Source organism: Drosophila simulans, chromosome 2R (genome assembly GCF_016746395.2).
Source record: "Drosophila simulans strain w501 chromosome 2R, Prin_Dsim_3.1, whole genome shotgun sequence".
In the NCBI taxonomy this organism is placed as follows: Eukaryota; Metazoa; Arthropoda; class Insecta; order Diptera; family Drosophilidae; genus Drosophila; species Drosophila simulans.
The window spans coordinates 21,319,610-21,329,217 of record NC_052521.2 but is presented as its reverse complement, the minus strand read 5'-3'; the positions used below and the strand labels follow the sequence as shown (position 1 = coordinate 21,329,217).

At 47.7% G+C, this 9,608-nt stretch overlaps 1 protein-coding gene across 2 annotated transcripts; it reads left to right on the top strand.

The window, feature by feature from the left end:
* The first annotated feature begins 3,637 nt into the window (after window positions 1-3,637).
* LOC6736033 (lipase 3) lies at window positions 3,638-9,596 on the top strand. Of its 2 annotated transcripts, XM_039292114.2 has the most exons (5): window positions 3,638-3,709; window positions 5,043-5,627; window positions 5,890-6,048; window positions 9,003-9,087; window positions 9,283-9,596. In XM_039292114.2, the coding sequence occupies exons 1-5, from the start codon at window positions 3,653-3,655 to the stop codon at window positions 9,594-9,596; spliced, it is 1,200 nt and encodes a 399-aa protein (XP_039148048.1). In that variant the 5' UTR covers window positions 3,638-3,652. The 2 variants fall into 2 exon arrangements, with proteins under 2 accessions (XP_039148048.1, XP_039148047.1); XM_039292113.2 differs by lacking the exon at window positions 3,638-3,709 and having other exon boundaries at window positions 4,755-5,627.
* Window positions 9,597-9,608: the final 12 nt, after the last annotated feature.

Below are 9,608 nucleotides of genomic sequence, written 5' to 3'. Positions count from 1 at the left end.
CGGCGGGTCCTAAGCACCCCGCCCCTTGGAGCGCAGGATCCGAGGATCCGAGGACCTCAGGACAGCAGGACAGCAGGAGCCCTCGTGCTGTTGTTCTTGCTGCTCCGGTGCTTATTTGAACAGCTCTTCACAAACAAGAACTTGGCAACATGGAAGCATTTACGAGCGCATTTCGCGCAGCCATTTTGTTGCCTCCTGTCACAGGACACGGCCTAAACCTGGGGCTCCGCAGGACTGGAGGCCCGGACGAATCAGGAAATGAAAATGGTAAATTCAGCAGGGGCGCAAAATATATATTTTCATTAAAATACGCCGAAGCAGTAAAGTTTGCACAGTCATTAGAGCCAAGGATACACTAGCTGCTAAATAAATTAAATTAAGCCGAATTAAAGAGACACATTGGGTATTTATTGGAAATCCTTAGAGTGTCCTTAGGTATGCAGAAGATAAAAAAACACGGCATTAAACTTTTTGCACGCTTCAAAATAATATTTCCCGTATTTAAAACCCGAAAAATTGAAAATTCAGGCGAAAGCTAGCATTTTACTCTTTACCAAAATCAAGTTCTTAAAGTTCTAGGATTCATGGAAACAGGCCACTATTATTAATGATAAATACCGGGAATGCTGCGGGGGACAAGCCGAAATCGGATGATTTTCGTTTTGGGTCCTCAATCAATTTACAATTCATGGTGTAAGCCCGGGAAAAGCCGTCGCTAGAAATCGAAATCAGTCGTCTGTGAATATTGCAAAATGAGCTTCCGCCTTTTTCTTGGCTCCCAACTTCCGGCAACAATTTCCGTTTCCTCATTACCTTGTTTTTTCAGCGCCGAAGCCAGGACTTCTCCGCCCGGCGAGGTCCTTGGAGGCCGTGGTGGCAAGGGGGCGTGTTTCCGCCCCTGCCATATGACAATTTATTACGCTCGGAGCTTCGATTTAAATTGCTTGACAATTATTACACAATGACGGAGGACGCCGGCGAATGAAAAATGCTCCGTTCGACAATTTACCAAGCGGCACCGTGCTGCCACGCCCCCTCGCCCCCGCCCAGAATTAATGATGGCAAATTTGCAAAGTTCACAAATTTCTTATTAGTAGTCCATGGCTGAGGAAGTGGGCTTTCCCCGCTCTCGCCAAACTCCCCCACTTCCCCCATTTTCACCACTCGTGAGTTCATATTTCATTTTATGCAGTTAGTTTGCCGGCGCAGGAAAATGCTGGTGAAAAAGGTGGTGAGTGGTGGTGAATGGTGGTGGGTGGTGCACCTCCCGGTGGTTTAAGTTTTCGCACTTTTGCCACCAGGCGGGGGAATTTCGCAAGCGCTCTAATTTGAATTTTAATTGAGGTTCTCTTTGTGGTTTTCCTTGTTTTTGCGAGCTCGTTTTTTCTGTTTGCCTGCTTGGATGCCTGCTTTGAAAATTAACAATAATTATAAATAATTGATATGCCGAGCAGGTTTTCTTATGGCTGCGCTGCGGAAACGGAAATGGAAGCACGTGCCCGAGATTGCCATGAAAAGAAGCAACCGAAGGTGCCCCGGTTATAATTTATTAAAAAACAGCCTTAAACGCGTCCAAATTTTCTCTATGACTCACCAAGTGGGATTTATCCCGCAATTGAAGTCCCTTTGTAAATGTTTGACAGCGGCAATAAATGGAAAATAAATGTTATGCGATGCGATGCGAAATCAAATCAGAGTGAAAATCTCCTGTATACACATAAAGTGAAATGCACAAAAAACGGACACATAAATAATAGAGAAAAACATCCATCGCCGCGCAAATAAATAAAAAATCAAACCCAATATGCAAATGTCAAACAAATAAAAAAGGTAGCGGCCCGAATTGCATCATATATCTGCTCTGATTTATCCACCGGCTGTGTGTGTGAAACATTGCTGTAAATATAAATTTAATTGGATGAAACAAAATACGCAACAGCAACGATTCGCCACCGAATTGGTTGGCACAGGACTCGCACTGTGGGCGCGATGCAATTGTTTCTCTGGCAGCCATAGAAATTGTAAATTGAACGAACGCTTTATGGCACATTATTCTATTAAGTCCGCTCGCCGAGCAAAGCACAACAAGTGGCGACCAACGTTTTTAAATGATTGCCATTTGCCGAGCAGCTCTTAAATCAGTTAGTGGACAAAGCCCGCATTTAAATGGCGGGGAATTACAGATTAACAATAATGATACCCTATTAATCGGGGTTCTGTGTGCTATCAGATGGTCTTGTAAACGCGGAACTAATTAAAACGAAAATGTGGACCATTAAAGACCACGTCGCAGACAGCAGACACTGCATCTCGGATTCCCCTGACCAGAAAGTCTGGCGATGAATGATGGAGACGACGTTGATGATGACATTATCTCATGCTCATTGAACGCAAATGTGGCGTGCACGCCATAAAAGGGCCAACAAAAGGTGGCCGGAGAAAGGTGTAATGGTAACAGGGACTCGCAGTAGCGAATAACAGATACCCTAGCATAAGAAAATACCCAGTAAGTGCGAAAGTGCATTTGCATTCTACATAAAGTCATGTTTCATTTCGAAGGCGATCAAATCCAAACCTAAATCAGTTTACTTCAATTTTATATTCAGTTTGCTTTAAAGAATCTCTCGCATTGCCGTAACTGCATTTGTATCTTTAAGATACCCAAAATGTGCATCCACTCAGCGCGCAAAACGAAAGAGATAGAGAGGCAGAAAAAGTGAAGTATTTATAGAGCATTTTAAGAACTTGGCTTGACCAAAAATCAGAATATGCACAAGAAACATTTCCGACGACTGAATGCCCCATTCACTCCCCATATTTTCACCTGATGTCACTCATTGTGCAGTGAATTGTTCGAAAGGCTTTTGTGCTTTGCCATGAAATGAAAGTGGAGCTCTAGATGTGGTTTCTGTTTGGCAAAAAACAATGCACAAAGTCAAAAATGTGGTGATTTCGTTGTGTCAGAGCATAAGAGTGATTGAATATGTTTCCTTGGCTTGCACTGGTTTGAAAGAATGCGGATATTGTATTGTTTTTCCATGGCTACTCTCAGTTCAGCGCCCCTTAGTTTTCGGGCTAAAGCGCTTAGGACGCATTTAAATTAACTTTAATGGCGGGCCCATTCAGGACCTCCCCTTCCCAGTCCTTCGGGAACTTCGGCCCACAGCCCACGGGCCCCTCGAAAAGCCACATTTACGCCAAGTACTTAACATCTTTAATGAGCGGGGGATGGGAAAACGCGAAGGATCCATCCAGAAAAAAGTGCTACATCGGGGGAGGATCCAAAGTAGCCAGCGCGCACTTAATACTAATGGCTGTCATTATCCTTTATCCTTTGGCTGTCGCAACAACTGTCTGTCCACTAGTGCCCTCCCGCTCGCGCTCGTGCATTGTGGCCCTTTGTTTGCACGCACATTTATTAGGCAAACCAAAGCGCAAACTTCGCGCTGGCGAAAAAAGCCAAGAACTCGGCTAAAACAAAGAAAAATTAACTTAACTCAATTTACGAAAACTTTTATTTCTATTTTTTTGGCTTGTTTTGTTAGCTGTTGACAAAAGGAACGAAACGAAACGAAACGAAAACGAATTAAGCGCCAAGCAGGGCGAACTTTAAGTAGCTTTGTGCGAGAAAGTATTAAAATCGCTTTTTCAAATGGCTCCCGAGGAGGAGGAGCAGCAGGAGGTGGCCAGAGATTCCCTCTGCACGAGAGTAAGTGGCCAAAGGGATTCCACAGCCAGCCAAGTGTCCTTGAATCATATTTACTGAGCTGAAGCTTCGCCCCTTGATTTTATTTTCATTTGCCAGCAATTTCCTTTCTTTCCCGAGCTAAAATGAATTTCCATAAGTCAGAGTCCGCAACTTCGCAGCTTAAGTCGCTTAATATGTGATGCGATCCATTTGAGCAGGACTCTAAAAGTTTTGCGGCTTCTGCTGAAGTTTGGGAATGCAGTTCATATCGAGGAGCTGCAGACTGAAGAGTTCGACTGGCGCTGCCCCTTTAAAGAGTGGACCTCTGCGCTCTAATATGGCAATTTCTGGCCACAGAAACCACTCGATGGTGTCCGTATCATTTCCACGGACTTCGCAGCTGCATCTACGCTCCATAATAATTTCACACGCCTGTGTCGCGGTCGCTTTAATTAGCACGATTGCATTTTCAACACGTCCTGGCCATTCGGATTGTAACTCGCATAGGCTGCCCCACATCTGCTGCCGCTGCCAGTCACTCAAACATTCGGTCACTCAAACATTCAGTCATGCAGTCATGCAGTCATACAGTCAGTCGGTCAGTCGCTCATTATATGTACATGATGTGTGCTCAAACGTCGGTGCATATTTGATTTCGTCTCCGCATCCAGATGCATTGTGCAGCAGGCTGCGGTTTGGCCCTCATCAGCACATCGCTGGCATGGAAACTATATGCACATATACGGCGCAAATCGGTGGAAAGTTGCAAGTAAATTAATCCGGCTAATTGGGGCACGGGCCTCCGAAGCAGGTAATTTGATCAAGTGCTCAAAATTAACACCATCCAGCTTGAGTTCCATTTCAATTGGGTCTGGATAATTCGATTGACCACTCTAACTATAGTTTCTTGATTACGGAATTAATATTAAATTAGTAACTGTATTAGCTATTAGCTTGATAAGCCGAAAGTTTTAATACAAATTGATTTATTTGTTGAAAAATAGTAGCTACTGCGAAAAGTGCACATCTTAGCGTTTCTAGGCCACCTGCGCAGTGCACATCGATTGCCAGTCAACAAAAGGTGGAAATGTGTTTATTTAAAGCTCCATTCAGAGTGCCTCCCCCACCTGCCCCACCTGCCATCGCGACCCACGTTGCGTATACGCAAACACAAAAACCCAACGCGATGCCCCGAAAGCCGCAGTATCCGTTCGCACGTCTCGTGGCAACAGTCATGTCTTAAAGCCTGCACTTCAAGTCGAGCAGCATGAGTCGCGGATGGGAGTTCTACGGAGAGATAGTGGTGGTGGTGGTGGTGATAGCGGTGCTCTGGCCTGGTTCAGTCAGGGGTCAGAGGACGCCGTTGATTGACTCAGTGTGCCAGGCGGTGCAGCGCCAGCAGCTCCAGTGCCAAGTGCACCGCGTGGAGACCGCCGATGGCTACCGGCTGAGCCTGCACCGCATTCCCGCTCCCCAGAACCGTCGGTGCCCGCAGCAGCTGCGCCCCTTCCTCCTGATGCACGGCCTCCTCGGATCCGCCGGGGACTTCGTGTCGGGCGGAAGGGGCAGATCCCTGGCGCTGGAGCTGCATGCACGCTGCTTTGACGTCTGGCTGGCGAACGCCAGGGGCACCACCCATTCCCGCGGGCACCGCACGCTCCAGACAAGTGACGCTCGCTTCTGGCAGTTCAGCTGGCACGAGATTGGCATCTACGACCTGCCCGCCATCGTGGATTACGTGCTGGCGCGGACGAATCGCCGCCAGCTGCACTACGTCGGCCACTCGCAGGGCACCACCGTGCTCCTGGTGCTGCTCTCGCAGCGGCCGGAGTACAATGCGCGATTCGCCAACGCCGCCCTGATGGCTCCGGTGGCATTCCTCCAGCACCTGAGCAGTCCGCCACTGCGGCTGCTGGCCAGGGACAGCTCCATGGCCACGGTGCGTATACTTGATGTGTGCTGCGCGCGTGATAAGCTCTTGTCACTCGCGGAAGTACGCAGTTTGCTAGAGAAGATTAGCATTTGTCTTAGTTCTTAGCTACACTAGCAAAAAAGAGTCCAAAGTGACCGGTGGGAGGTCTAAAAGGAATAGGAAATATTACACCTATATTTAAAGGATAAGCATGAATCTGATTTTAATTGCAAATAACACAGCTCAAAGTTCAACTGAAACTAAAACTGGTGGCATTCTCTCCGTGCAGCTGCTGCTGAACAAACTTGGCCTCCACGAGCTGCTCCCGGCGACGGCGCTGACCCAGGTGGGCGGCCAGTTCTTCTGCACCGCCTCCCGGCCCACCTACGCCCTCTGCACCCTCTTCACCTCCCTCTACGTGGGCTTCAGCGACTATCCATTGGATCGTGTGAGTACGATTATATATGCGGGCCATAAATTAGCCAACAAAGCGCCCGAAACTTTTTTCCTCTTGTATGCAAAAGTTTTTATTGCACTCTGGAGTGGGACCACCTCCCACCTCCCGCCGCTCACCGCCCATCCCCCCTCAAGGCCACTTCCCTAAAACTCCCGGAAACAGACAAACATACGTACTATCGAGGGCCGAATGCGAAAAATGGGTGGGGGGAGGAGGTGGCGGAGGCCTTAGTTTCGGTAATAAAAGTTATTTGAATTTAAATGCGTAAACGAGCTGCTCCTGCCGGGCAGAGCTTCCTGGTGGCCGCCAGCCGGACCAGAACTATTGTGGATGCGGATAAAAGGGGATTACGAAGGGGTGATAAATGCCCAGCTGAACGGGTTAATTGGTGCGAGCATACGAGTCAAGTATCCATATCCAGATACACGAAACGAAATATATAAAAATACCTTGAAATCAGTTGAGTAACTGCACGCCAGTAGCTTCTTTATGCGATTAACCAAAAAAGTGCCTATAAAAATAGATCCAATATTTCTAAATTTTTATATCTAGAGTATTTCCGCATAGACTCTGGAGAATCCGAAATGCCCGCCATAATGTGCAACCGAAAGGTGCTCCAAACTTTCCCCCCTCCGCCCCCCGAGAACGCCGCTCCAGCTGGCGGCCAACTAGAGTATAACACACATTACGTATACGCCACGGTGCCTTGAACACTTTTTGTTTCCCGCGCACACGGTACATTTAAATTTTGTTTTGCCGTGAAATATGGCAAATAAATCGCGAGCGTGCAACGAAGGAAGCAACTTTATGGCTTATCTGTGTGTTCGGAGTGTTTTCGGGGCGCGTGCTCAAAAGGCTTACCATCCGCACATCCGAGCTGAGTTAGTTGGTTGGACGGAATAGGGGTCGGATTCGGAATCGGGGTCGGACCTCGGTGCCAAGTGGCGCTTGTAAGTTATTAAAGTGGCGCTTTGGCCAATTGGCTGCGGCCCTGGACACTGCGATGCAAAGCTGGATTTGGATTTTTTAGTTGCCCGAAGAGCACAAATAAGGGTTAGGAAGTTGCCGCGCACACAGTGCTCGATTCTTTTCACATATGCAGCCATAAATAAGCATTTCAGGCGCTGAATAATCCAAGGGATAAGTGAGGAGAGTAGGCGTGGCACACACTTTTAAATGCATTTTAAATAAGCATGGCAAAAGGTTCAGTTGAAAGTAAGGGGATTAAGCTGTGGATTAAAGAGCTATGTTAAGTGATTAGCCCATTGAATTTGGTACTCATCAGTATCAACTGTGTGTTGAATGTGTCTCCCACCAAAAAACTACTTGCCAAACTGGTATTTGCGAACTATTGTTTCCGATGCGACTGTTTAACTCAGAAAACAAATTCCCGGAGCTACTGCCACTTGACTCGAGAGTCACAGATACTTGGCGGAGTCATAACCTCCACGAGAAGTCAACAAACCAGATCCGGCAGCGGAAAATTGTTAAGCAAATACATGAAAGACGCCGAGCTTGAGCAAATGGAGCGAGGCGATACTTGCGACAACTGCCGAACATGCCGCACCACCCGCACCACCCGCACCACCCGCACCACCAGACGGAGGTCCGAATAAATATTTGTGCATATTTAGTAACCCGGCGACCGCCCGGCACGCCCTCGCCCAAAGTTCAACACTCTTGGAAAACTGCACTGCGTCGAATAAGATTGCAGCTGAAGTGCAAAAAAATACAAAATTCGAGATGTAAGAAAAATAAATGCAAGGGATGGCAAAAGAAAAACTCGGGAAACACAAACAAGCTGGCGGCACAAAATTGCCAGTATTTGCCACAAGTTGCTGGCTGGCTCGCCTCTGCAAAAAGGAAAATGGGAAATGCGAAATGCAACGGCCAGGCGGAAAATCAAATAAACATCAAAACAAAAAATGTGTCGCCGCAGGACGCATGCAACGTTTCAATGGCTTGTCATGGCATTTTAAAGTCGGCCGATTTACATAAAATGCTATAACTGAGGGGTCGCAAAAAGTGGCCAGCATCGCCGCATCGGCAAAAAGTGGGCTCATTTTTTCAGACACTCTGTTTAAACAACGATTTTCGGATTTAAACGGAATTTCCACATGCAAAACTCCCCAATTAAACTGACGAAGCTCTTCAGTCCCATTTAATTTACAATCAGCTTTTCATTTTCCAGCGTTGGGTATTAAATTTAGAATTTAAATAGTAATATTTACAATTGCAATCGGGGAGATTCATTAGCGCACTACATTTTTCAATTTAGTAAGTAAAAAGATACATTTCACAGATACATTCACATTAATATTAATTGAAGATAACTTAACTCATTTCCCACCCAATATGAAAACATGCCACGGCCCATTGACTCCACTGTGTTGGCCAGTTGCATTGGCATTTCCTTGGAAAAGGACTCTATTGAGACCTCTCGCAGCCGCCTCTTCAAATCCGTCGGCAATTTCAATCAGTGGCCCGTGGCAATATCAATATCAATCTCGATACAAAACTGAAAAAGGCTCAGTGCACTTACCTTAATCAGGGGCTGAGAATGCGGCGAGTGAGCGAGTAAGCAGCTAATTTCGAAACAAATAGCCGCAATATAAATTCAGGCAGCGCCTCCTCCTTCGCAGGATCAAAGCAAGGACCTCTTGGCCTTTGGCCCGAGTCCTCGCTCCTGTGCCCGCTCATGTGTGAGTGGGCGTGTGTGAGTGCGAGTGTGAGCGAGTGTGCTTGTGTGCACTTCCGCATATGCTTTGTGTCGCAATGAAACGGAAATAGCAGCCTGAACACACACCGATACACACATGAGTGGTCAGGCGGGGCGCAGGAGGAGGTGCGGCGGGGTCCTGTTTCCGGCGGCTGCTCATAAAATTTAAGCGATTCGGCGGCAGCTTAAGCCTAACAAAATGGCCTGCCTTCTCTTCCGTTGCCAGAGCATCTTGCCACGCATCCTGGAGACGACGCCGGCGGGCATCTCGCGGGGCCAGCTGCAGCACTTCGGGCAGCTCATCAATAGCGGTAAGTCGGGTGCACTGCGAGAAATCCGAGCCAGTTTCTAACATTTTTGGATATGACATATGATATGATGTAACATCAGTAAGGATCAGCCTAAAACCTTTCCAAAATGTTTCAATCTGTAAAGAGAGAAACTGTTTTCTCTGTGCACGGCATCCCTGAGTGTGGTGGGCATTAAATGAGTCGCATCGTCCGCAGGCAAGTTCCAGCAGTACGACTACCGCTCCCCCCGGCTGAATACGCTGCGATATGGCCGGACCACGCCCCCCTCGTATCAGTTGGCCAATGTACGCCTGCAGCTGCAGATCTTCCACGGCAGCCGGGACGCGCTGTCCAGCCTGGCGGATGTGCAGCGCCTGGTCAGAGAGCTGCGGAACAGCGCCACGCAGATGTATCAGGTGCCGGGCTATAATAACATTGACTTCCTGTTCGCCTCCTCGGCGCCCCAAGTGGTCTTCCAGCGCATCATTCAACAGGCCTGGCAGCTGGACATGGCATTGGCGGCGCTTTAAGGCAGCTGGCGA

Coding starts and splice junctions, on each gene's coding strand:
- LOC6736033 (XM_039292113.2), top strand. CDS start 4,956: ATGAGTCGCGGATGGGAGTTCTACGGAGAGATAGTGGTGGTGGTGGTG. Junction 5,628..5,889: donor GGGACAGCTCCATGGCCACG/GTGCGTATACTT, acceptor CTCTCCGTGCAG/CTGCTGCTGAACAAACTTGG. Junction 6,049..9,002: donor GCGACTATCCATTGGATCGT/GTGAGTACGATT, acceptor TTCCGTTGCCAG/AGCATCTTGCCACGCATCCT.